At 47.5% G+C, this 27932-nt stretch overlaps 3 protein-coding genes and 1 non-coding gene across 4 annotated transcripts; 1 reads left to right on the forward strand and 3 right to left on the reverse strand.

Moving 5' to 3' along the window:
- Positions 1 to 129: 129 nt before the first annotated feature.
- LOC110064960 (uncharacterized) lies at positions 130 to 27932 on the reverse strand. Its single transcript, XM_020772064.2, has 5 exons — positions 27696 to 27932; positions 27352 to 27410; positions 26699 to 26770; positions 1382 to 1498; positions 130 to 846 (listed from the first exon to the last, which is right to left on the reverse strand). Exons 1-5 carry the CDS (start codon positions 27926 to 27928, stop codon positions 371 to 373), a joined length of 957 nt encoding a protein of 318 aa, XP_020627723.2. The 5' UTR covers positions 27929 to 27932; the 3' UTR covers positions 130 to 370.
- Positions 2184 to 2660, reverse strand: LOC149111296 (uncharacterized). The gene is made up of 2 exons (XM_089290949.1): positions 2557 to 2660; positions 2184 to 2480 (listed from the first exon to the last, which is right to left on the reverse strand). Exons 1-2 carry the CDS (start codon positions 2584 to 2586, stop codon positions 2184 to 2186), a joined length of 327 nt encoding a protein of 108 aa, XP_089147075.1. The 5' UTR covers positions 2587 to 2660.
- On the reverse strand, positions 4312 to 4383 carry Trnam-cau (transfer RNA methionine (anticodon CAU)). The gene has a single exon. It is a non-coding gene; the product is annotated as a tRNA-Met (tRNA).
- On the forward strand, positions 11417 to 13341 carry LOC149111298 (uncharacterized protein F54H12.2-like). Its single transcript, XM_089290929.1, has one exon. It carries the CDS (start codon positions 11894 to 11896, stop codon positions 13274 to 13276), a length of 1383 nt encoding a protein of 460 aa, XP_089147055.1. The 5' UTR covers positions 11417 to 11893; the 3' UTR covers positions 13277 to 13341.

The raw sequence follows: 27932 nt of genomic DNA on the forward strand, positions 1-27932 counted from the left end.
TAGTTACTAATCTTTATTTAAATTGCTGCAATGCGCCGAGCGAACGCCCTTAATGCAGAGGTCAGAGCTTGGACCAACAGAATCAAGGGCTCCAGAGAAACTGAATGACAGTGAAGCAAAGAAGAGAGCTTTTGAGTATTTACCATGCACAATTTATTATTGTTATTTATTCGCTACATATACATGTGCATTGTGATCTTCAATTTTGACCGAAAGACTGAACTTCATTATGGTTTACTTCTTTGACTAAAATGACTAGCATATAAGTACTGTTCTAAATCAAGTTAGATCAGGAGAGCTTATGAAATCACATGTTCGAAAATTTTTCTTCCGTCTTCTTTTACGTTTCCAATGCAACGGTCGTCGTCGGTCACTTAGTGCACACGGCGCAAGTTAGCTCTCTTCCGGCGATATATGGGTTGCACGGGAGTGCGCCACACCGTCCTTCTACAGGGTAGAGTAAGGCACCATCCTTGTTAACCTGCGTACCGGGGACATTATCTGCATCCTCGTCGACACAGACGAACTCATATCCTTTCTTGTGGTTGTAGTATCCACTCATCAGGTACCCATGATACTCCTCGGTCCATCCAGATGGACAAACATTCCGTGCCGGCATCATAAGCAGTGAGCCACGTGACTTAACGAAGCAAACAACACAAGGTGCTTCACTGTCATGGAGATTTTTCTTAAATGGATTGAAAGTATTGACTTCATACTCGGTGCCATACACGAATCCCGAGTTCTGAAATCCATCCTTGTACTTGTCGTAAATTGGATTGAGCGGAAGGCAAAGATAATTTACTCCGCCGCCTGGGTGAGTGTAATGTTCACTACCAATAACACCTAGCAACAAGCATATAAAAATAATGATCTTTTTTTCTTCTTAGACACACAAGAGGAAATTATGTTGATCAGCTACTATATATGTATGTTCATCGACATACAAAACGTACAAATAGGGGGTTTTTGACCAAGCGTTAGGGTAATATCTAAACAAAGTAGGCTCGATTTGGCGCGAAATACGCAGGCATATTTTTTTTCGCTGGCATTATCTGTTACGTGAAGCCAACAGTTTTCCGAAAGCGTAGCTCGAGTAAAACTATGTGCTTTGAGGAATAGACAATGTCCAAGGACAAATACCTGAGCAGGTTTTGGGGTCAAATTGCAAATGGAGTTTGAGGCTGTTGTGTTTATTATCCTTCATCCTTCAGGCCCTGATTTCGATGACTTGTCCTGCTTTCGATATTTTGAAAGATGAAGAAAATTCCCTGATGTGAGAGTCCTTACCTTCATAAATTACTCCCACTACGCTACAAGGCGAAAAAATCCTCCTTCATAGAAAAAGTTGTTTAAATTCTGCAGATCGGCTTATCCCTACCTTTGTAAACAATTTCCGCACCACTGGGACATGTGGTCCTTCCCCAGCGAACATACTTGACCCCAGACTTCCCATCCGAGCCTTTCTCGCCCTTATCTCCCTGATCTCCTTTGGCGCCTGCAGTAGTAGTATAGGACGCTTATAGGGGCCGTAGCCAATCAGAAGGCGATGCATATCATTAAAAAAGGCTCTCGACCAATCAGATTGCAGGATTTGCTAATTTGCATAAACAAGATGGCGCCTATTTATAAATTGGGTCGCGCATGTGCAGAGAAGGTCACGTGCATGTCCAAATAGGGCGCTAGCCAATGCCTGAAATCGAGGTTCGTATAGGGGTTATAAAAAAGGGGTTTGCGGGAGTATCGAGTGAGTATTGTTTTTGTGGATCGACAAGAATGAGGTTGCCAACAAGGGATATCAAGGCGAAGGTGGAGAGTGTTGCTGAAGAGGTGTTGCCGCGCGACAAAGACTTTGCAGAGAGAGCGTTGAATGCAGTTCATGAGGGTATTCTTGGAAGGATAATGAGTACTGCCATTTCTGACGCCATGGATGTTGTCCTGAAGAAAGAAGTGACGAAGCTGGCGGATGAGGTGATGAGGTTACGAAGAATGCTGTCTGATAAGATGCTTGCGGACACGTCAAGATCGTTTAATGACCCTGTGTGTTTGGAGAATTTGCCGGATGGATTTTTGGCAGGATGGAAGGAGTGGAGGGGCGATGCTGCTGATAGAGAAGAGTTGGCGTACCAAGCATTTGTGAAGGAAATTTCACCACGACAACCCACAGAGTGAAAAAACATTTTTTAATAAAGATCATTTAACGAGAGAATATACATGGTTTGTTGTGTGATATCTTTCATCATGCCTAGGGCTTGCACGTCATGGGTTCCTAGGTGCACGAGGGATAGCATCATGGTCTGTGGGGCAATAAATTCTCCGTGAAGGCCTGAGGAGGATTCGAACACGCGTCCGAAGGGCCATAGGTCTGAGAGGTCTTTTCTCAGGTACCACGGGTAGGGAAAATGTTGGGCTAGGAAGAGGAGCGTGACATCTTCGCCTGGGTGTGGTTCATCTAATTTGATTTTACAGGCCAGGGGTCTCTAGGGAAAAAAATAAAAAATTTTTTTAAGGGCCACGACTCAATTTTTAACCGTTTTAGACCGTTGAAGCGCTTACCTCTTTAGGACTTGGTTTTGGGGAGGTCATCGTGAGGTTCACCGAAATTCACGGTTTTGCAATGAGGGCAGTGTGTTGGCGAGTGGCGTGATCTACAGGTTCCGTGATAGAATTGGTCGCAACAAATGCTCACAAAGTAGTCGTTGATACTGTGATTAGGGGTGAATCCTTCCTTACACCATAGACACTTTGGGTTAGCGAATGACATGAGTCTGAAAAATGGAACAACAACAACATTTTTATTGGACAGACACGACTTACATAGTGGGACGTGTGCAAGATCCTAGTGACCTGCGCCCTTTTATTTACAAGAACGATTTAACATGATTGACACGTGACAGGGCCTCAGCATAGTGGTTTCCCAGGAAGACGGGTTCGTAACGGTTAGTTTCCGTGTCGATGTACATGCCATAGATGGCCCCGCAACAGGTTTTCCATACACACCCTAGTCCCCAGGCTTCTCTCAACTGTCCCTTGACGGGGCGTATTGATTTGTCGTGGGTCCCATTTCTACCCAATTCGAGGATTGGTTTGCGACAGCATGGTCTTTTTTGTTTGCATACGTAGCAATGGTCGTGTTCCATGTCTGGAAAAAATAGATTCATAATAATTGCCTGTATACGTTTCGTACCCAGTCTACATGAATCACTAGATCATTTATGTCGTCCTCGTCGGCGCCCGTCAACTTCTCTTCGAGGGATAAAAGATCGACTGCGTCCAGAGCCACCCCGATGAAACCTAAAAGGTTTTCTAGGTCCCTGTACAAAGGGGTCTCTTCTTCATCCTTCATCCACTCACTCACTCGATTTCTCAAGGTGCTTAACTCGTAATTACAATGTTCTAACGCTTCCATTACTCACTTGGGACGTTGAGAAGATACAGCAATGTAACGGTCCAGAGTCTTCTATAATGGGCTCCCATACAAGTTGAATGACTTGGAGTGAACGGCCAGATCGTTTTTATAGTCACGGCAAGATAGTGCCCAGTCTACGACCGGGGGGTGTGGTTGGGGGGATACCCCCCTATCCCATGGGTCTACTCATACCACGTGACATCTACTTGAGCTGTGATTGGTTGGTGTGGGACTTTATAAAGCGGATCGACCTCGTCCGCTCTTCACTCTGAGTCATTGAACTTGTATTGAGCGCTATCATGGCCTTGAGAGAGATTGGCCTGCAAAACCACGTGCCGAGAAAACCTGATGTGACCTACGATGAGGCGATATATATGATGGACGAGCCATGGACCCGCTTTTACGAAGCGATGGATTTCCCGATCCGAGATTTGTTGTCGGGCCGTCGGTGGTTTATCCGTTTTAAGGACTCCAGTCAGCTCGAGGTGATGTTGCACCAGATCCTGTGCTTCGTGGACGAACAGCGTGAGAATTGGACGCGCAGCAGACGCCAATATCGCGTTGCGGAGAAAGTGTTTGGAAGAACTTTGTTTAATGCCATCAAGTGTATTCGTAAGAACCTTGTTTGGAACCAGACAGTGAAGCCGCCTGTAGACAGGATCACGTTTCATCGAATGATGCTGTGCTACGGTTTTGAACCGTTTCAGTCTACGTGGACTCGAAAACGAAAGAAGACGGCGAAACGCTATGTTGATGTAATTAACTTTTATTACGACACGTTTAACCAATGTGATCAAGTGACAATGAGATCTATGATAGATGCAAATGATAGTTTACTTACTTAATGTGTAGAAAAAATAAAAAACGGAGTGTTTTTTAAAAAACTGTGTCTGTGTTAAAATGGGCGGGGCGAGGTTTCGATCCTCGGACCTCTGGGTTATGAGCCCAACGCGCTTCCACTGCGCCACCCTGCCATTCTTAGTTTGGGTTCTGTCCATGAATCAGTATGTCTTGGGCTATCCCGCGTGGGTATTCGTTGATCCATTGAAAGAACTTGCAATTACGCTTGGGACACTTGAGATAGAGCCTGTCGGGGTTGGACTGGGAGTGTGAGGTGGCTAAGACCAGGGACTTGTTGCATAGACATCTGAAACGGGCTGGGTCGATGTTCCTGTAGCAGGGGTGGGTCTGTTCGTCGACGCGTTTCAGGTAGGCACTCACACCTTCGTTAACACCGCAGGTCACATAACACTTGGTGTAGAATCGTTCAGAGGGACATCGGTAATACTCAAACCAGGTACCCCCTTCTTTGGTTTTCACACACCCGTATTTCATGGGTACCATACATCGGGGACAGATGGGAACTTGGGGGGTCATTTGGTTCAGGAACTGATCGGGGTCGAATTCCTCCAACACTTGGACTTCGGTTGATTCTCCTCGGTGATCCACTTCAGGCGGTAGTTCTATGAGGTTGTCTTTCTTGAACCTATCGAGTCCCATGGGTTCAAGTACTTGCACGGTTCGAGGAGGTGATTCACTGATCACGGTCAGGCATCCACCTTGAATGGCAGGTAGCTTTTCATTGTCTATATGATGAAATATAGAGTTAGTATCCCATCAAGGTGTTTTCACGTAGCATGGTTTCTAGGATATGCTTGGTTTTTCGAATGTTTTTGAGTGTCAGTCTTTGCCTTCGCCGGGCATGGTTACTTTTCATTTGGCGTTTGACTTCTTGGCGTTGGATCGAAAAGGCGCTCAAGGGTTCCGAGAAGCCTTTGAGAGGGACGGTGGTCCAACTGACCGAGTCATGGGTGATCTCTTTGAGGAGGACGCGTTCTTTGAAACGGAGTCTGGCACGAGGTTTTTTAAATAACCATCTATCTAAAGTGGATTGTAGTTTACCTTCTCTTTCCACTCTCTTGGGTAAGTGCAGTTCCAGGTTCTTTTTGGACATTTTTTTCTTTTTCTTGACGGGTTCTGCGCGTGCATCCATGACTTATGTTGAAGAGTGACTCGTGTATGAATACGCGGTTCGCCTTTATATGCAATTTTGGTGACCCAATCGGAGTCGTGTCATGTGATTGTCTTCATTTCGATTGGTTTAAAAAATGAACGCGTGATCAGTGAAAGTACGCGTACTGAGTAAATGTGGAGGTGACGAGCGGGGTATAAAAGGAGCACGCACGACACAGTGAAAATCATTCGCGGTGATGAATCCTAGGATTTTGGATGAGAGAGACGTGCAAGAGATCCTTGAAGATCTGAGAGAGCAGCTGAATAGAGCTTATGCCGTAGTGGATTCAGTCGAAACAGAAGGCAAAAAATACCCTTTACACGCTAGGATCATTGATTTGGAGACACGTCTTGTCTCTCCTTTGTACTATAGGCTCCAGAGGCACTTGATTGACTGGGGTGTACGTGATTGCTATCCTCATTTGTCAGGCTTGGAGATCACGAAGCGAGCGGATCGAGAAGGAAAGAAGTTTAACGAGTTTGTCTGAGGGGTGCAGAGATGAATTACTATAGCAACTCGAACCAGATTCGGGACCTCGTGGATCAGATATTGGATCAGAAGGTACACACGTTAAGAGATCTCAATGCCCTTCAGGATGTCCGAGTGGACATGTACATTTTTGACAATCTCTTCGAGCCTTTAGGTCAAATACCCGATAGTCTGTGGTCTTTTGAGCTCTTGATGAGACGTCGTCCTGACTGGGGTGGTACGATTTTGGAGATGATGAAGAAGAACGAACACGTGTTTTTGTTCTGTGGTGAGTGGTGTCGCGTGATGTACAGAAGTGGTAGCGGTCAATTCAAATTCGTTCCTTGTCGGGATCCCATCGTGGACGCTGAGTGTGTCTGTTTGATCGCCACGAATCACCTCACGTTCAGGATGAGCGAGGTCATTCGTGATCTGTTTGAACCCTTGCGGTTCGCGCGCGATCTATCACGACGGGTGTTGGAGTCCGACGAGAGTCCCAGGGTGGCCGAGTTACTGACTTTCAGAAAGGGAGATTACAGGGAAACGTGTCTGAAGTTGGAAGAGTTGATCTACGACCTCATGCATCAACGTAATCTGTGGAAGGATCGGTTTTTCTTTGGTGCCATTGAAGCGGATGAGGATGACCTGTGTGGTGAGTGTAAGGAGAGTATGCGACAAGCATTCTATGTGAAGGGGAACGAGGTTGAAGCCCTGAAGTGGAGACCTGGTAAAGGGGAATGTGGTCGGAAAAATTGTAGATATTATGCCATGGATACCTACGAGGAAGACTGTGATAATGAGTACGGACGAGATCTTAATATCAATGAACACGTTGATTACTTTACAGATTCAGACTAGGTATTTTTGCCTTCTTTTTCGTGTTATCCAATCAGAGTCTATTTTTAAGTAAGAACCAATCAGGCACGACGTTTTGTACCTATATAAGAAAGTTTGAATAAAAATTGGGTTTAAAATGATCATCATGTCTCATGCTTTGAGTTTGTTCATCTCGAGAATGTGCACGACCCTAGCCGATCGATGGTGTTGGACGACCTTGTGTTACAAGTGCGCTAGTGTCTATGCACGATATGGACAGGGTGAACCCATCCCTTACGATTTAAGCGATTCTCCCTTGGAGGTGTTTGACTATACCGACGTCGAACCCAACGTGATGCGTTTTGTCGTTTATATCTTGTGGTTGAAACGCCAGTCCGATTCATTTAAGAAGTATCTCGAGGTACGGGAGCAGCGTTTCGAGTTGTGGAGACGGTGCGTGTACAAACTTTATAGACTATGAAGAAAAGTCAAAAGAAGAAGCAAAAGCCGCTTTCGACCGGAACGTTACTGGGACGGTATCGGGATCCTTCCAGACCCGGTAGTCTGGGTGGTCTGACGCGATTCGCTAAGGCCAATAAGATCTCGGTCCCCCGTGCAAGAGAGGTCCTGCAACGTGATTTGGGGTACACGTTGCACAAACCCAGACGTCGTCGGTTTCCCACAGCCCCGGTGGTAGTGTTCGGTATCGACGAGCAGTGGACGGCCGACCTGATCGAGGTGAGCAACATTGCCAGGTACAATCGAGGGTACCGTTATCTCTTGACGGTGGTGGACGTGTTTTCTAAGCATGCCTGGGTCCAACCCTTGAAGAGCAAGACGGGTAAAGCGGTGACGGAGGGCATGGCTAAGATATTGAAAGGAGATAGAAAACCCCTCAATCTCCAGACGGACGACGGGAAGGAATTCTACAATAAGACGTTTCAGGATTTGATGAAGCAGAAAGGCATTCATCATTTTTCGACTCGGGGGGATACGAAAGCCAGCGTGGTGGAACGGTTCAATCGGACCCTGAAAGAACGTTTGTACCGGTACTTCACTGTGAAGAATACGTTGAAGTTTGTGCCCGTGTTACAAGATCTAGTCCGAGGGTACAATCGATCGTATCATCGCAGTATCAAGATGGCTCCTGACAAAGTGACTTTAGACAATAGCGAGGACGTCTGGGAGACTCTTTACGGAAAGAAAAAGGGTAAAACATCGAGACGACCGACACTCAACGTCGGGGATCGTGTGAGATTGAACAAGAAGTTCCGTCAGTTCAAGAAAGGGTATTTACCTGGTTGGACCGAGGAGGTGTTTGTGATACGTCGGGTGCGTCCTGGGAAGGTCACCACGTACAAGGTGGAAGAATGGGACGGCACGACGGTCGAGGGCACGTTTTACGCGCAGGATTTGCAAAAGGTGAACGTGAAAGACGACGATCTGTTCCGCATCGAGAAGATCGTCAAACGAAAAGGGGATAAAGTCTTGGTGCGCTGGAAAGGTTGGCCAGTCAAGTACGACAGTTGGGTGGATAAAAAAGGCTTGTACGTGACCCAAAAACCCAAGACTAAGAAACAATGAGAGACTTTTACGTGCAGTTGATGAGCAATGCTAGCACCAGTGAGTTTCCTGACAACAAGGCCAGCAGTTTCAAGAACCGTCTTCCGAACCCGCTCCTGTTTGAGTCCGACAAGGAGTGGAAAGTGGGTTTGAGTAGTGTTTCTTATCCGCCTCCACCCACTCGACGTTTCCCACAGCTACCTCACCGACCCCACCTCTTCGAAGACGACGACAAGCTAATTGAATTTAAATGGAGTATGGAAACACAAACACAGGCTTCCGACGGTAGTTGGTTTCCACGACCCTTCCGTAACACTTTTACCATCAGTGGGTCTGATCTTCACGAGGACCGAGTCAAAGTCACGGGTGGTAAATCGCTCATGCGATACTTGGTGGGTCGTTACCAAGATCGTCTGACGCACTTCATGGAAAATGAAAAAGAAACTCTACGCACTGCCGACGGGAAGAAGTACTACGCGGTGTTTCGATGGGAAGGGGACGCATTAATCATCGACAATACGGATACTTTCCTCGATGAAACTCCCGGTGACACGGTACTATTGCGTCCGAAAATATGGTTTGGTCCTGAATTGGTCAAGAAACTCAAGTGGGTGGAAAAGCCTGGACTATCCGATTACAGATTGGGTCATCACGTGATTAAACTCTTCAAGGACGATGTGGTGCCCCCTTTCAAACTCGATTGGAAAGATCAAAGCAACGTGCAATCCACGAATTTTTGGAACATCACAAACGATGGGTCCTTACAGCTCAGTCCCTATTGCAATTGGCGCATTGATTATCTGGACGAGATCTACGATGAGCACTATGGGGGTGACGTCCAAGTCAGTCATAGTATTCGTCCACCCATGTACTTGTATTCGAATGTAGGTCGCAGCACGATCACAGGGAATCGCGTTACGGATCTCTTGAGAGAAGTCCCTCACGACCCTGACAAGGTCAACTTCGAACCCACCCACATACAATATAAACCCGTACGAAGCAACGTGATGGATATATTGGAGGTGCAATTGGCCGAGAACGATGGAACACTAGTGGATTTTGCCTCGGGCGTGACCTCGGTGACATTACACTTTAAGGATGGGTGAGTCTCCCAGTGAACTTTACGTGCAGGTGATGAGCAATGCCAGCACGAACGAGTTTCCGGACAACAAGGCCAACAGTTTCAAGAACCGTCTGCCGAACCCGTTGCAGTTGAGAGAACCGGGATGGAAAGTGGGTGTCAGCGACCTCTCGTTTCCGTCTGCGGTGCGTAAGCTGGACTATGAAGATAATATTCTGTTTCAATTCTGGTGGTTGGTGCTGTTAAATCCTCGACACAACCTCTACACAGAACAAACGATCCAGATTAAAGAAGGTGATTTGGACTTCACGCCTAGTACCGGTACCGAGTTCATGAACATTATACGAGATCGATACATGATGGGTTTGAGGGATCAAACGGTGCACGGACTGCAAATGTTCAAGAAAAAGAGCAATGCCAACGATCCCACCGAATTGCTGTACACGGTCATGCGTCGGGCCGAGCATGGAGAATGCGTCATCGACAACTCGAGAACGTGCACCACTCTCAAGATCAATGATAATGCTAGGTATCCACAGATGTCCATCGGCATGGAATTGGCCAAGAAGATGAAATGGATCAAGCTTGGAACGTTGCAAAACGGACAACCTGGTTACGTCATGGGACCCAACTTGAGAAAAGAATTTCCCACCGAGGTCGTACCCAATGCCACGGACTTGGTCGTGGCCACGAATAATGGGGACGAGATTTTTTACAAGATCGACTCGAGAGCCTTACATTTGAGTTGTTTCATCAATTGTGTGTTCACGAACCTGGATAGTAGTTACGAAGAGGCGTTCTGTAGGAACCGTCGTTCCTTGTTCGTGTATTCGAATGTGGGACAGAGCATGGTGACGGGGAATCAAGTCACGGATCTGTTGAAACAAGTTCATTACGACACGAACGTCGTTGACTTTCAACCGAGACACATCCTATATCTACCGGTGCGATCGTCCGTCTTGGACATTGTCGAAGTGCAAGTATCTGAGGACGACGGAAAACTGGTGGACTTTGCATCGGGCGTGACCACGATCACACTGCATTTCAAGAAAGGATGAGTTTTTACGTCAGCTTACCCAGTCACAGCAGTAAGAAAGAGTTTCCTAAAAACGTGGCGAACAATTTCAAGATCAGGTTGCCTAATCCCATACGCCTTGAGGGACTAGGATGGAAAGTGGGTCTGAGCAGCATCACCTTGCCTGATGATCAAGTGACGCTTCTTGCCTTGTCGCCGTCCGATCCTGACGATAAAAAAGTCACCTTGGCCTCTTACTTGTGGCGACGCCTCGGCAGTAGCGGATATAATCTGGGAGCCACACGATTCGATACGGAGGCTCTCAAACAAGTGTTCCAAAACGTGGATGGAGTTGGATTCATGAAATCCATGATCGCCTTTTTCCAGAGACAACGCATCTTCGCGGACAATGGACCCAAATTAGGCGCCAAATATGTCACGTCTGATGGAAAGAGAACCTACGTAGACTTCAAGTGGGAAGGCAATGAATTGGTCACAAACAATGAGGATACCTTACGAGAACCCACAGACGTGCCTGTATTACAATTCAATGTCGACCTGGCTATTAAAATGGGATGGCTCATTAGGAAGGGAAGTACGTACCCAATTACGTACGAACTGGGACCTAACTTGCAGATCGAATTCTTCAAAGATGAAATTCCCAACATTGCCACCCAAGGTGACTTACGCGACCCGAGTGGATCACCTGTTTTTTGGACAGTCTTAACGGAAGTATCGACTGAAACTTTTATGAGACTCAGCGTCTATTGCAATTGGCGTTTTCTGAACCTGAACAAGGCGTTTGAAGCTGTGGTGGGGAGCACTTCGCGTCCCCTGTTTGTGTACTCCGACGTGGGAGGTAGCAGCGTGGTGGGGAATCAAGTCACGGATTTACTGAGAGAGGTCAACTTGATTCGAAAAGGTGAAGGTACTCAGTATTTTGAACCTTACCACATTCAATATATTCCCGTGCGCAAAGACGTCCTCGACATTATAGAGGTGCAAGTGGCTGAGACAAGTGGAAAACTAGTGAAGTTTGGACCTGGCAATACGATCGTGACGTTACACTTTAAGAAAGAATGATCGGTGGAACCCTAGTACGATTTCAGCCCGATAAAATCAAGCAATCTGGAGACGGATTCGGACCCATCTGGAGAGACGTCAAGAAACGAGGTCCTAAAATGCTAAGAGACGTTTTGAGCGAGGCGGCCATTGAGGGGGTGAAAGGTTTAAATGCGGGCGGTAAAGGAAGAAAGCCCAATTGGAGAGGAGGACTCGCAGGGGTCAAGAGAGGAGCGACCAGAGCCGTGAAACGTAAAGCGACGCAAGAGATCCAACGTGCGTTATCCAAAAGAGTGAGAAAAGACCTCTTTGGACTATGATTCCCATCTACTCGAGACGCGTGAGGCGTATCCCTGTAGGGGTACGTACGTATAAAGGTGGTTCGATCCTCCGCGCACGCTCAAAACTTCCAAACTATCGTTGGGTACAGTCCGCTGTGAGAAGGAAACGACGTAGACGACGACGATGACGGACATGGTGGCTCATGCCAGGTCGGCAGGGGTTCGTAACCCTCGCCTGAACATGTTCAGTGTCCCTCCCACGGATCTGAGTATGGCATCTCGCCGTGTGGTGAGAATCAATCCGTTCAATACGGGCATCAACCCGGTAACGTTTCAAGTTGACCCTCAGGAAGACTTTATCGACTTGAACGAGAGTTTCTTTGAAGTGGAATGGGGTGTCAAGAAAAGTGACGCTTCGAATCTGCTGGCTGCGGATGTCATGGGTCTCGCCAACAATATTGCCAACACCCTCTTCAAACAGATCAACGTGAGATTGAATGGGACTCTCATCAGCCCTCAGACCGATACTTACCACTACAAAGCCTACCTAGAAGCGCTGTTGAACTACGACCGAGACGACGGTGAAACGATCCTTGCACCCAATGGGTGGTACAATTGTCTCGGCGTACCAGACGACGGAGATTCAGATCAATTGACTGCCAATAAGCTAAATCCAGCTCACAATGATTACAAAGCGCTACCACAAGATCTCAAGAACTTGGTCGATGCACGAGTCCAGTTCCTCGGTGGAAAGAGAGTGACTTTGAGGTTCAAACCTTACCTGGAAGTGTTTCATCTCAGCAAGTTGATGGTACCCGGCGTGCAGATCCAGATAGACATGTACTTCAATGACCCCGCTCTGTGGACCATCCGATGGGGTGGTGCCACTTCTCTGAGACTGACAGAACCCGACGTGAATGTGAGATTATTCCTGTCTCAAGTGAGAGTGACTCCCTCGGTGTACCGAGAAGTCATGTCTAACATGAAAAGTGGAAGAGTGGTCACTTACCCCACGGTCAGAGGAGAAATTCGTACTTACTCTCATCCCAGCGACGATCGTCATTTCGAGTGCAACAATCCTTTCCACAATCAGCTACCTAATCGGCTAGTAGTAGGGATGTTGAAACAAGCTGCCTTCAATGGAACCATCACGGAGAGTCCGTTCAATTTTGGAAGATTCAATATCTCCTCCATCAAACAATTGGTGAGAGGTGAAGAATACCCCTACGAGACCTTGGAGCTCGATCACGATGGGGACGAAAAAGATCAGAGAGGCTACTACAGATTCCTCCAAGCCTCGGGAGCCTTGTGTCGTGGAAAAGGAAACATGGTAAGAAAAGTGGACTGGGGTCACGGCAAGAGAACCAACCTGTTTGTATTTGACAACACAGCCAACGGATGTTTGGACAGTCCAGTGTTGAACCCCAAGCAGTCAGGCGAGTTGCGTGTGATGATTGATTTTGGAGCCAACCCGGGAGAAAACCTGACCGTCTTGTTATACGCTGAATTCGAGAACTTGCTGGAAGTCAACGAGAACCGAGTGGTCACCTACGACGTGTATCAATGAGAGAGAAGAAAAAATGGAGAAAGTAGCCTTGAATAATTTACAATTGGATCATTTGGCACGCACGAATCCGTCTCTACGCTGTGTCTTTTACGGGACGGTCCCTTGCGATCGTCTTCCCAGGACATTGCCTCAAGAAGGACCTACCGCTTACATCGTGAACACGGACCCTCACGACAAACCGGGCATGCATTGGATCGCTTTGTGGACCGACAAGGACAAGTGCGAGATACTGGACAGTTACGGTCTGCCGTTGGACGCGTACGGAACCGCCCAACCTCTCCAAGCGTGGTTGGACCGTCATTTCAAGTACCATATTTACAACGGCAAGAGTTTACAGTCCCTGTTCAGTCAGAGTTGCGGCGACTACGCCTTGATGTTCCTGATCGACCGAGCCGAAGGTCGTGACATGAACTCGTTCTTGAGTCGTTTTAAGAAAAACGAGTTTGTAGAGAACGATCGTAAAGTAGGACAGATGTTGAAACGTTTGATCGTGGACGAGTTGACCTGGCGCAAGATTTGTAAAACCCCGTGTCACCAGGACACGTGCGGTTCCTTTAGAGGAGTGCGTCATTTGTTATAAAAAAGATGTTTGCAATAAAAAGCGTTCATTTTCGAGTTGTAGTCATTCATGGATCTACAGTTTAGAGGGCATAGATATTTGGACGAAGTGATAGCCAATTTGGAAAAACGCTACGGAAAACCGGGTAAAAAAGCGCCTCAACCGAGTACTTTAAACATGGTACGACAAAAACAACCACGACCGGCAAGAAGAAGAGTTGCTCTTCAACCTGCTCCAATGTCTCCAAGAGCTGCACCCGCTAAGCCGATGCTTTCCGAGAAGGAAGATAGGAAAAGAAGAATGAAAAAGAGGCATTGGTACGAAGACAAGTTCGGAGACTTGAGAAAATTCGTCAAGAAACCTAGAAAGAGAGCTGCTGCCAAGAGTCGAGCCAAAAACCCCATCTGTTTCAACCGTAGAACCACCCTCTTGAGTCTATTGAAACGCATCCCAGCCGTCAAGACCCCACTGGCCACGATGTTTGGATAAAACACCGAGCGTCTATAGACCCTGGACCATTTTTTCGAGATCATGGAACGACGCAAAGCGTTTCAATTTCACACGCCATCGAGTTTGTTGATAGCGGGTCCGTCAGGCTGCGGCAAGACGGTGTTCACCACCAAACTGCTCTTGGAGAACGGTGACTTGTTCCTAGAACCGCCCCAGAGTATTCATTACTGCTACGGTTCGTGGCAAGATGGTTTCCAAAAGCTCAAGAAGGGCGGGGTCAAGTTTCACGAAGGCATCCCAGACAGCGAACAGTTACCTCGATGGTTTCCTGGAGGGGGCGTGTTGGTGCTGGACGATCTGATGGACGAGGGTGGCAACGACAAGCGCGTGTTGGATCTCTTCACTAAACACTCGCATCATCGGAACATCACAGTGATTTACTTGTGTCAGGATCTATTCCCCAACGGAAAATTCGCCAAGACCATTTCCAGAAACGCGCATTACATCGCGGCCTTCAAGAACCCTCGGGATCAGTTGGGAATACGCAATTTACTTTTGCAATCGTTTCCCACGCAATGGCAGGAGGTGTTGGACACGTTTCGAAAGGTCACGGATAGACCTTACGGTTACATGCTATTGGATCTTCATCCCGCCAGTCAGGACGATCAACGCGTCATCAGCAGAGTGTTAAAAGACGAGGGATTCGTACGATGCCATCAGTTTGCATCATGTTGAGGAGCGAGGTCGAGTGGTTTCCGCTATTCATTCACTTGTGTAAAAACAGGCTCAAATACATCATGAATCCCAATGAGCTGGACTACGAACCGATGAGACAGGTCAGCGAATGCGAGAGTTACCGTCAAGTACGATCCATCGTCAATGCATATAACGGGGAAGGTTTCGATTATTTGGTTCATAAACAACGAGAACTCGCAGAGAAGAAGATAGCAAGAGAGAGAGATGAGCTCTATCGCCAGTGACGAGTTCAACCTTTCGGCTCTGGACGATTATTCGCCTTTGGGGTCCCCATTTCGAACGAGTACTCCCGTTCCTTCACCGCGATCTGAACTGTCGACACCACCCCTACCCAATGTATCGCGAGTCGGAGTGGGCACTGCGGGTGCGTCACAGACCAACGTACCCGCGGGTGTCGGTAGCGCTGTCCCAGGACCCTCGCGCACCAACGTCACAGTGGGTGTCGGTTCAACGCGCATAACAGACGCCACACCATTGGCAAGAGCTACCCGAGGAGGGAAACGACCTAGACGCGTCCCGCGTCAAAACACACCAACGTCTTCCAGTGATGCTGGGAGTCGCAGACGAAGTAGCGCCAGTGGGAGCGGTGGTAGAGGCAGAGGAAGAGGCAGAGGCGGAGGAGGTGGAGGAGGTGGAGGAGGAGGAGGTGGAGGAGGTGGAGGTTCAAGTAGTGGCGGTGACGACTCCACACCTCCTTCTCGAGGGGGACGAAGAAGAAGAAGGCGAGGAGACCGTGTTCTCGACCAAGCCCAGATGCAGCAACAACTGGAAGAGATTTTGAACCAACAACAACAAACGGCCGCAGGGCGTCGCATTGCGGGTATCACGACCACCAACACGATCACTACCACCTATAAAAACGGACAACGTCCTACCGTCACACGCAATTCTACCAGTGTACGTAACTGAGAGAACAACCATGAGAAGAGGTAGAAATAAAAGGAGAAAGCAGTGGGGTGGTGCTATTACAAGTGCCCTGTCAACGTTAGCACCGGTCAGTAAAGGTGCTGCCTTGGCATTGGCTAAAGCAGTGGGTAAACGCGCCGCTAGAACAGGCATCCGAGTTGGAAGGGCCGCTGCCCTTGGTGCAGCCAGTGCAGCTGCGAGTCGAGGGGTACGACGCCTGTGGAGACGTAAGAAAAAACGACGCCCTAGACGATGAAAAAAAGTATCCGCACTTCGGTCTGTCTATTGGATGAACCTTTCACCACCGTGGTGGAGTTGGACTCGCTGAAACGTTTGGACGGGTTGTATGCCTTCTATCACAAGTATTGGTGGTGTCGAAGACAGATGTTTGATCATCACAAATTGTGTAACGCCATTCTCAACGGACTGTCCTTACTGTGTGTAGCCGCGAGTATCGTCTTGGGATCTGTGTGGAAAGACGGGTACGCAGCGATTGGATTGACGGCTTTTGCAACCTTACTGAAAGGGTGGAACGATTTCAAGAAGTATTCGTTCAAGATGGACATGTCCAAGTTCGCCTACACGACCTACGAAAAGACGCTGACCGAACTGAGAAACTACGCGATGGTGGGTGTGGATGAATTGGATGGGTTTTTGACCAAGATGCAAACGTTGGACGACGTGGTGACGGATTTCACACCTCCCACGTTCGACCGATACGTTCTAGACTACGACACACGATTTCATCACGTGCCGCTATAAAAGTGACACGTGATAGACGCTTGTGCTGCATAACATCATGTACGTAGGACGTAGAAGAACGTTGAAAAGGAGGAGTAAGAAGATGATGATGATGAGGGGTAAGAAGAGGAAGATGACGCGTAAGAGACAGAAGGGTGGTATTTTTCCCTTAGCCGCTCTCATACCCGCTCTGATAGCCGGAGGTAAAGCGGTGGCGTTGGGTGCTGCGTCAGGAGCGGCAGGTTTCGGTGCCAAGAAAGCACTCGAAGCCGCTACGCGAAGACGATAAAAGAGATTGTACAATCCGTCGTACACCTCACTCGTCACCATGACATACAGAAGGAGACAAAGAATGAGACATAAACAAAAGCCCAAGAAAAGACGTAAACAGAGGGGTGGAGCACTGGCACGACGCAAACGTCGCTTGGTAGACAAGATCGCCGAAGGAGCCAGTATGTTCTTATCGGGACCCTCACCTACCTTTGTGACGGCGGCATTGAAATTAGCGGGTCAAGCAGCAAAAGGAATCAGAGACAATGTGGTGGCCTCAAGACGACGATAAAAGGAGTACGTCATTCTACTCGTGTGCATAAGGATGAAGCGGTTACGACGACAACGCCGTTTCTTGACGGACATCCTGAAAGAAGCCAATCGGAACAAACGTCGACAGATGTTGCAATTCGCAGACAAAGATCAGATCAACGCCATCAGTGAGATGGTTTTCAATTTGCTGAAAAAGAGGATACCCATCGACGCCACAACTTATGGGAAACTGAAAAGACATAAAAAGGTTTTGCGCGAAGTGGGTAGACGCAAAAACTCCCTGAAGCGTCGAAGAGAGCGTCTCTTGAGTCAAAACGGTGCGGGGTTCTGGAGCGGGTTACGCGGTTGTTTCAAAGCATGTTGTGTACGGTGAAAGGACGTAGTGAAGACGGTTACCCTTTGGAAGGGATCGACGTCGTACCCAATTATCCACCTAGAAAAGACGAGACCATTCCTAAGCTTGTGCAGCTGCTGCAAGAGGCCAATCGACGCGAAGCCCGATGGAAAGACTCGTCCGAGTACTGGGGGAGAAAGTACCACGCCCTGTATCAAGAGTACATGGCTTTAAAATTCGATGACTTTTGTCAAACCTGTCAAACGAAACGAGATACCACGCCGCCCGGTGGGTGCATCGAGTTATGCAGTGAGTGCGGTAAAGGCAAGCAAACCGTTCAAAGTCTCAAACTCGAGTTGGAAAAGAAAGACGAATCCATACGGTACTGGCAAGACTGTTACGAGACGGCCTTGAGAGAATTGTCCGAGTTTCCTGATACGTCCCTGAGTCAGAAGGTATGAACGAAGTCATGATGGTACCCGTTCAAGATTTCAATCGATTGCAAGATTATTACAAGGGTCAGATTACAGAGAATGCCTTGTTGGACAAAGCGGGTCGTTTGGCCGCTGAACAACATATCATCTTGAAAGACAAGCGTATTCCAGACAGCATGGCCGTCAAGATGGCCAAACCCATCGCCTCCGAAGAAAGTAAACTGGTGAAACGCATACGGACGGGTAAAAGCGGTCCTATCTCGTACCAAGGAACGGCACAACCCGAAGGCATGGTCGACACCCCCGTCGAAAATCTGTTGAAACAGATCCTCAAGGGAGCCAACAAAGAACAAGCACCCCCCGTGATCATCAAACAAGAACCCCTTGACACGACAGGTCTTAAAAAGGAGCTGAAAACGCCCAAACCTACCATTCAATCCAAACCCCGCAAGAGTGTGAAAAAGGCAGCCCTTTCTGCAGGGAGAAAGCAGTTACTGAGTTCACTCGGTATTGAAGACGACGACGACGGTGGTTACAGTCCCAAAGGCAAGGCAAAAAAGTATAAGAAGGCCAAGAAGACAGAGGCAGAAAAGTTACGAGAAGGGTGGGAAGATTGGGACGCCCCGATAAGACGTAGACTGAGATATGACTCGGATTAAGAAGAAAAAAGCACCTCCTATGAGACGACGACGTCGTCAACGCGGGTACGGGATCGACATCCAAAAATGGTTGGGCAAGACTGGGATCGAGTTTCATTGGCCCGGTTATCAGTACATGGGACCTGGTACCAAACTGAAGAAACGTCTAGCACGCGGAGACCCCGGGATCAATCGTCTGGACAAACTGGCCAAACAACACGACATTGACTATTCACGGGCCAAGAACTTACAGGACAAATGGAAAGCCGACACCAAGATGATCAAAGCCATCGACAAATTACCCGGACGTAAAACCATGACAGAACGCGTTGTTAAGAAAATCATGCAAGCCAAGAAACGTTTGAAATTGTAAACTTTTAATTGTAAGTTACACTCTTTGTTGTCATCATTAAAAGAAAAGTTACACTCTTTGTTGTTGTTTTTTCAAGACTCACACGTCATACCATCGTGGTACAGACTATCGGAGACACGGGAGGTCACAAACAGTCGTTCGACACTTATTTGTTCCACGTACGCAGTCGAAGATATGAACAACAACCGAAACCTAAGTCTGGGTATGAAATTGTACACTCTATAAGGGGTGTTGAAATAAAACATGCGATACACTTCCATGCGTATGTGATCGAACGCAGTCACGTTGAATGGCAGGAACACGGTGCCGTGAATGTACAGGGAGCTTCGCCCCTCTGAGTTCAACACAAAGCTCACCAACTCGCGATAGTAATGGAACCACACCGTGACCGGAATGGGAAATCGCAAGTGATTCCACGAACGCGTCAATGAATTGTGCGTCTCAAAGGGTCTTCCCGTGTCTCTGAAATGCAAAATGTCATCCAGAATTCTTTGACGTAGTGCATACACTATAAAAAGAAAAAAACAGTGTCAGTTCCATAATCCGTCCTCGTTGTAAATCGACGGTCCTCCAGGAAAGGGTAATACGCATAGATGCTGAATCACAATATTCCTTAGTCCTTCCACGCCTCTAAAGAAGAGTCTGAACCTTAGAATTCGAATCAAGTTAAACGTCGAGTAAGGAGTGTTAAATATGAATAGACGGTACAAAACATTCCTGATCTCTCGTGTCGGTTCTACGGGGAGACGCACGCATCCGTGCACGTGCATGGTTTCATTCGTAAACAGAGTCACGAAATTTTCCAACATGTCATAATAACGTTGCCAAATGTCGGGGTCAATGCCATACGGCAATTCATCCCACATATACGACCCCTCGCGATGACAGCGTCTAGCTCTATCCTGATCACAATAGCGAGTCAACTCTCGCCTAAATCTAGGTAAGTCATTCGCACCTGACGGTAACACGAACGGATCGATATCATCCTCATCATCGAGTTCCTCATCGGTTTCCAGCACGATCTCAGTCTGATCATCCTCGATCACGCGTCGGCAGTTGCCACAGGTTCGCACTTGTCTTCTCATCTCCTGGTAGCAACGTCGGTGCATGAAGACATGGCAGCATGGAGTGTGTTGACATAGTGTCAAGGAACCGATGTCGATATCTCTCTGACAAATGAAGCAAACTTGCTGAATAAGCGCTTCTTCGGGTGCCAGACCTCTAAGTCGACGACTGCGTCTAGGTTCAACCGACATGTCCAAAAACTGAAATGCATTGACCCCCGCTTTTTAAACAAGTCATCCACCTATCGCAGCTCAAGTAGAAGTCACGTGGTATGAGTAGACCCAGGGGATAGGGGGGTATCCCTCCAACCACGCCCCCCGGTCGTAGACTGGACACTATCTTGCCTTGACTATAAAACGAGCGGACCGACCCGTTCACGGCACTCTGAGTGTCTTCACTTGTATTGAGCGCTGAATCATGACTGAGATCACTGACGCGGAGATGAACCAACACATGGATCAAGAAGAAGCAGTGAGTATCTAAAATGGATAATATAACGTGCACCCTATGTGATAAAGTTATCCTTAGAACTGAAACCTGCGCTCGTACCAAGTGCTGTCGTTACTACACGCATTACGATTGCTACGTCCAAGCACTCGATGAACAGTTGGTGAAGGGAGTGGTCCATGAAAAGTTGTACTGCGAGATCTGTCACACGCCTTGTTATCTAAGCACAGTCGTAGCTTCCCTAGACAACTGAGACTCACTTCATCACCTTCTTTTCATAGAGTTACTGGGATTGGCTACCTCCTGAAATCCAATCATACATCATTCACCTCAGAGAGGCACAGTATCTCTTAGACATACGCAAACGTGATAGGTGGAAAGCCCTGCGCAACGAGATACATGCCTTCGCCAATGTACGTGCAGCCTGGGGACTAGGTCCCATCAAAATCAAGCTAGAGACATGTCTGCTAAAGCATTGTCCCAAAGGGAAAGTTCCAGGAATGAAAAATAAGCACATGGTCGTGTACGGATTCTACACACACGAACAACACACATTCGAAGTATTTCTAGGGTACGGACTTAATCATGCCTATTACAGAATAAACGATGTTAAAAGACTTTTACATTCGTAGAGCCGCTGGGATATGCTTCCTCCAGAACTACAAGATTACATCATGCGCCTAACCAGGAATCAAATACTACTCGAACGTAGAAGAAACAAAAAGTTACAACGTGTTCTCAAGGAAATAGTACAATACGGCAAACTGAAAGAACAATGGGGTCTAGGACACATTAAGATTGTTCATGTTCCCTGTGATGCAGGATGTTGCATAAAAAAGAAAAAAGAAGACAGATTCAGAGATACTAAAATAATGGGCTGTTACATCGACATTTACGACAAACCTAAAGAAACGTATTTAGGTTACGATATAAAGGGTGCCAAGAGACGCGTCCCCATAGAAAAAACTTGGTGCTATCCTACCTTTTATCAAATACAACACGCGGACCATTACGAATTATAACCAATTTTTATTACAGAGTCACTGGGATAAGTTACCAGAAGAAATAAAGTGTTACGTGATTGACTTAGCAACCTGGCAGTGCATACGCGATCGAAGGAACAATAAACAACTGAGTCTACTTCACAGAATAATCTTAGATTATGGCGAACTGAAACGACAATGGGGTTACGGACACATAGAAATACGCAGGATGAAATGTCATCTAAGTGTTTGTAGAGTGTTGTACGGGCATAGCCCTTATCACGTGGCTTACTATGGGCATTATGTCGACATTCGTCAAGAGAAAAAGAGACTCTATTTAGGACGTAGTCTTAGAAACGCATTAAATCATGTATCTAACAAAAAATCGAAGTTAGACACTCATTTGCTCATGTATCATAATTGGTTACCTTAAAAAATAAAAAAGCAATGTTGAAATTTTTTTCGTATCCTTACTGTCTTCACAGAACAGACGAACCCACGACGAAGCCTTCCCATTCGACGACGACGATGAATGGATATTTGATCCAGCTCTCGACCCCATGATGATCCAAACAGGAGGTGGTGCAAGCCCACTCCTAGAATTTGAATTGAGACCCATAGGTGCACGACGTAACTGGAGAAACGTCCTCAACAAACAACGATTCGAAGCCACGCTCAGACAACACAGAGACTTGACTCGCAATGACAATCTAGGTCAAGAATTGACTCGTGCCCTTCAACGATCCATCGAGCAACAAATCGTTCAGGATCCTACCCTGACACCCGACTCCACGGTACATTTCACCATGCAGTCCCGTGCCTTCACGCACGCCTTTCAATCCACCACCTTCACCGTGCGCGAATTCGAAGAAGGGAGTGAAAGACTAAACACTTATCTCCAGTCTCTCGCGGTCAAACTCAACTCCAACGAAGAATTCACCCCCGACGACACGTTTACCATGGAAACCACTTTCATACGTACCCCAGGTCGTGGTAGCGGGAACGGAAAACGATACAAGCCGAGTTGTGCCGCCGTGCGGCACATCGTCAAACGGTCACGCGTGACCATCCAAAACAAAGACACTCTCTGCTGCGCCCGAGCCATCGTCACCATGAAAGCCTGGGTTGACGCGAACGAGAATTCGCGTGACCTAGATTACCACAATCTCAAACAGGGGCGACCCGTCCAAGAGCGATTGGCCAAAGACCTCCACCGTCGTGCCAACGTTCCCGAAGGACCTTGTGGCATTCCCGAACTGCAAAAGTTTCAGGCCGCTTTACCTGGCTACCAGCTCAAAGCCATGTCCATCGACCCACCCCACATGATCATCTACGTGGGACCCGAACCCTCGGATAAGATCATTCGTCTCATCAAAGAAGACGATCACTACGACGGATGCAATTCGTTTAAGGGATTCCTCAGCAAATCCTACTTCTGTGACGAATGCAATCGAGGCTACGATCACGACGACTTTCATCATCATCCCTGCCTCGGTCAATGGTGTCCCGCCTGCAAACGAAAAGACTGCCCCGATTTCATCGAGAAAAAACGACCCCTAGCGCCAGGCAAGTTTCCCGAACCCACCTCCATCTGTCAATCGTGTCACAGACAATTCTTCGGAGACCGATGCTACACCGACCACTTGCAACGGCAGAGTCTCAGCATCCCCTCCATCTGCAACACTTACAAAAAGTGCGAGAAGTGTTGTCACGTCTACGAGCTTAAACCCAAGAACAAGCGAGGAGGGCGTCCCCGTGGTCACAAGTGCGGATGGGGCGAATGCCGCATCTGCGAAAAACAAGTCCATCTGCCGAAGCACCAATGTTACATCCAACGCCTCCCCGAAGACGAAGACGAGCCAGAAAGGATACGTGTCCCCCGCGACCAAGTCAACGGGCGACCCTTCGAAGAACCCGGACCCAACGATCCAGACCAGACGAGCGTCTTTGTAGACAAAGACCCGCCCCTTCAAGTGTACTGCGACTACGAAGCCATCACAGACGTCGAAGGGAATCAGACCCCCATTCTACTCTGCCTGGAAAGCGACGATGACGAGATATGTCACTCCTTCTACGGCGACGATTGCACCTACGAGTTGTTCGCACACCTCGAAGGTCTCACCGTCGACCAGGACAATAAGGATCGGAACGTCATCGTCATCTTTCACAATCTCAAAGGCTACGACGGGATGTTCATCCTGCAACACTGTTACGCCGCCCATCGAGAAGTCACGGACCAAATCCCCATAGGCACCAAGATACTGTCACTAAAATCTGACAGACTGACTTTCAAAGATTCCCTCTGCTTTCTCCCGTTCCCTCTGGCCAACTTTCCTACCACCTTCGGAATCACCGAACTACACAAGGGATTCTTCCCACACAAATTCAACACCCTAGAAAACCAAGCGTACGAAGGACCCATGCCTCCGAGAGACATGTACGATCCCGACGGCATGTCCCCCAAAAAGAAAGCCGAGTTCGAACAGTGGTACCAAGAGAAAGTCGACAACGACTACCATTTCGTACTAAGGGAAGAAATGGAAGCCTACTGCGAGTCGGACGTCAAACTCCTCAAAGCGGGATGTCAAAAGTTCCGGCAAGAATTCAAACAAAAAGCCGACTTTGACCCCATGGAGAAATGCATCACCATCGCCTCCGCCTGCAACCGATTCTGGCGTAAGAAACTCGTGCCGCCCAACACCATTGCCTCCAGACCCCCGAGAGGATGGCACGGCGCCCGATCCAATCAGTCCGTCGAAGCCCTGAAATGGCTAGCCTGGCAAGAACACTCGTTGCAACGCACGGGTCAAGGCGATCGTATCCTCACGGTACGAAACGGAGGCGAAGCACGACTAGCCAATCAGCTCGTGGACGGATACGATCCGACCACTCGAACCGTCTACGAATTCCACGGATGTCTATGGCACGGGTGTCCTCGCTGTTTCCCGACTCATCGAGACCGATATCCCATCTATCACGCCGATCGCACCATGCAGGAAGTCTACGAGGCCACACTCCGCAAACACGACCTTCTCAGTCGCCAAGGTTACCAGCTCTGCGTCAAGTGGGAATGCGACTGGAACCTAGAAGTCAAAAACGACCCTGATCTACGTCGGTTCCTGGACACGTTCGAAATCGTACACCCCCTCGAACCCCGAGACGCTTTCTTCGGAGGACGCACGAATGCCATCAAACTGCATCACGTGACCAACGTGACCCAAGGGGAACAAACCAAGTACGTGGACGTGACGTCGCTCTACCCCTGGGTCAACAAGGAATGCGAATACCCCATAGGACACCCGCAAGTCATCGTCAACCCCGACGACCAAGACATCCATCACTACTTCGGTATGGCCAAAGTGGACATACTACCACCTCACGAACTTTACCATCCCGTTCTACCTTTTCGGCACGATAAAAAACTCACCTTCCCACTCTGCCGATCGTGTGTGGAACAGGAAATGAACAAACCCCTCCTCGAGAAATCACACCGATGCTCTCACACGGCCGAGCAACGCACGCTACGAGGGACCTGGTGCACACCCGAAATCCAGAAAGCCGTTGACATGGGATACACACTCACCAAGATCCACGAAGTCCACCATTTCCCACCCGAACAACGGCGAAAGGGACTCTTCGCTGATTACGTAAACACCTGGCTAAAAATCAAACAGGAATCCGCTGGCTACCCGAACTGGTGTCACACCCCCCAAGACAGGGTACAGTACGTGCAACAATACCGCCAGAAAGAAGGCATCGCTCTCGATCCGGACATGATCCAGAAAAATCCCGGACGCAAAGCCACCGCCAAACTCATGCTCAACTCCTTCTGGGGCAAGTTCGGCGAAAACCTACACAAACCCACTACTGAAGTCGCCTACACCGCAGCACAACTCTTCGCCCTCGTTTCCAATCACTTCCACGATATAAAACAAGTCAGAATCGTCAACGACGAAGCCCTAGAGGTCGTCTACTCCGAACTCAAAGACAACCAACCCGATAACGGACGAATCAACATCTTCATCGCCGCTTTCACCACCTGCTGGGCTCGGCTCAAATTATACAGCTACCTGGAACTGTTAAAGCAACAAGTCCTCTACTTTGACACCGATTCCGTCATCTACTCGCACAAACCAGGCCAACCCGACGTTCCGCTAGGCGATTACCTCGGAGAGATGACCAACGAGCTCGACGACGGCGACTTCATTACCACTTTCACCTCCGCTGGACCCAAGAATTACGGGTACAAAACTCACCAAGGCAAAGTCTGCTGCAAAGTACGAGGCTTCTCACTCAATGTACGAGGATTACACCAACTCAATTACGACGTCATGGAACAAAATCTACTCAACGAACTTAGACAACCTCTCGAGCAACGACGCAACATCCCCGTCGTTAACCCCAACTTCTTCTACAGAAACCCAGCCACCAAACATCTCAAGGTCATCACACGTACCAAACACTACGGACTTGTCTTCGACAAACGCGTCGTAGACACGAACACTTTCATGTCGTTTCCATACGGATACTCATCCATGTAATTTAAAATTGTGTCAATAAAATTTTTGAAATTCACTTCCTGTATCTCAACTTATTTCTCTGCGCATGCGCGACCCAATTTATAAATAGGCGCCATCTTGTTTATGCAAATTAGCAAATCCTGCAATCTGATTGGTCGAGAGCCTTTTTTAATGATATGCATCGCCTTCTGATTGGCTACGGCCCCTATAAGCGTCCTATACTACTTGCAGTATTAAAGAAATATTTCTTTTCTGTTGTTTATTTCAACAGCGTGTTAACTTTGAAATTCTCTAGTAATTGGTATGTGTTTTACCTTTGTGTTGTCCATCCTCGTTCGCTGTATACTACACACGGACTAAGAATTGAAGCACTCATGTAGTACCAATCACCTTAATTATGTTGATTTTTCGCCCACGGAGCCTGATATTGTGGAAGCTCTTGTTTCAGTCCTAATTGCAAATTTCCTTTCCCGGCACTTTTTTAGCAATATGTTTGTATTGAATTTAAAAGTTCAGGGAAATGTGGGACGGGTCGTGTGTGCTGCATGCTTGCTTTTTTATTTTTATTTTTTGCTGTTTCTGTTTTGTTTTGTTTTGTTATTTTTTTTGTGTGTTTGTTTTTTGTTTTTTGTATTTTTTTTTTTTTTCAAATACATCCCTCTATTTTTCTTACCTTTTGGACCCATTTTTCCAGGAGGTCCCGGGGGTCCAGTTTTGCCCTGTCCATTATGTTTACTGTCCCGCCCTGAAGAAAAAGAATGACAAGATATATAAACAACATTTCTATTTTAAAATCGAAACAAATACACTCAAGCTATCTTCTGGTTCTGAGCAGTATCAACCCCTTGTGCTGGCATTGTTTACGAACAACATTATTTTTAGATTTTATAATACAGTTTCCATATAAAGCGCGCTCTGATTGGCTGAAACAGCGTGCTTTATCTGAGAACAGATGCAAGGGTTAATGACGGTAAGCTGACTTTCAAAGTTTTGCTTCGGAATTTTGACAAACTTGACCTAAGTTAAACGTTCCCTGTGACTCAGACAAACGCAGTGGGAACAAGCTATTTGTCTAATGTAACATCACTTGATAAAGCGTGGTAGTATTTTCTTGTCCGGCAAAGAATAACTGCTGGGAAATGTTATCCGCCACTTGTAGTCATTTATTCGCGGCCAACACCGTATTTGAAAGTCTTCCTACACACACTTCAATTGATTTAGTAACAGCGAATAGCTTATTATAAGACAAGCTTTAGAGTTTTCAGGTCGTGAGAGGAAAATGGCTCTTTTAACGGTCAAACATTCAAATCGGCAGTATGTACATACCCAAAAGGTACCCCACCAACCAGGAGTCACTTGAGCTGGGATGTAGCAAGGCTTCAAGTCTGCAGATAGAAGCCAACACAAACATAAGCAAGCTAAGAGGGTTTAAATACGAAAAAAAAGAACACCGAGATGCATCTCTACTTCACTGCATTACTGTTATTGCAAATAAGTTCAAAAATTTTGGCTAAGGTAATTGCTTAGGTTCGCCTGTTGCTAGCTACGGCCCTGTTAAGTGAAATCTTAATGTCTTGAAATTAATCCGTTTTATACCTCATTGTATACTAGTTGAAAGACATATTTCGGATGGAACTTTCGAAAGAGTTTTCACCCTGTAAGTTACTTACTTTTTTTCCACGACTAGCAATCTTTTCGCAATCTCCGTCAGGTTTGGGCGGGCTGCATCAATTTGAACTGACCTTTTCCCTCGGATCGGCTGAGAATGTTCACCGGTACCTTCATCTTCTCTGATAAACCCGTCACGAGTTTCTCGGACCATGGCAGAAATGCTATGAAAATCAAAGCACACCACGAAGGCAACCACGAAAAGCAGGCCGACGCGAGACTTGGAAAAATTCATAGCG

This window comes from Orbicella faveolata, unplaced genomic scaffold (genome assembly GCF_042242905.1).
Source record: "Orbicella faveolata isolate gen_17 unplaced genomic scaffold, um_ofav_v1 contig_24, whole genome shotgun sequence".
Lineage (NCBI taxonomy): Eukaryota > Metazoa > Cnidaria > Anthozoa > Scleractinia > Merulinidae > Orbicella > Orbicella faveolata.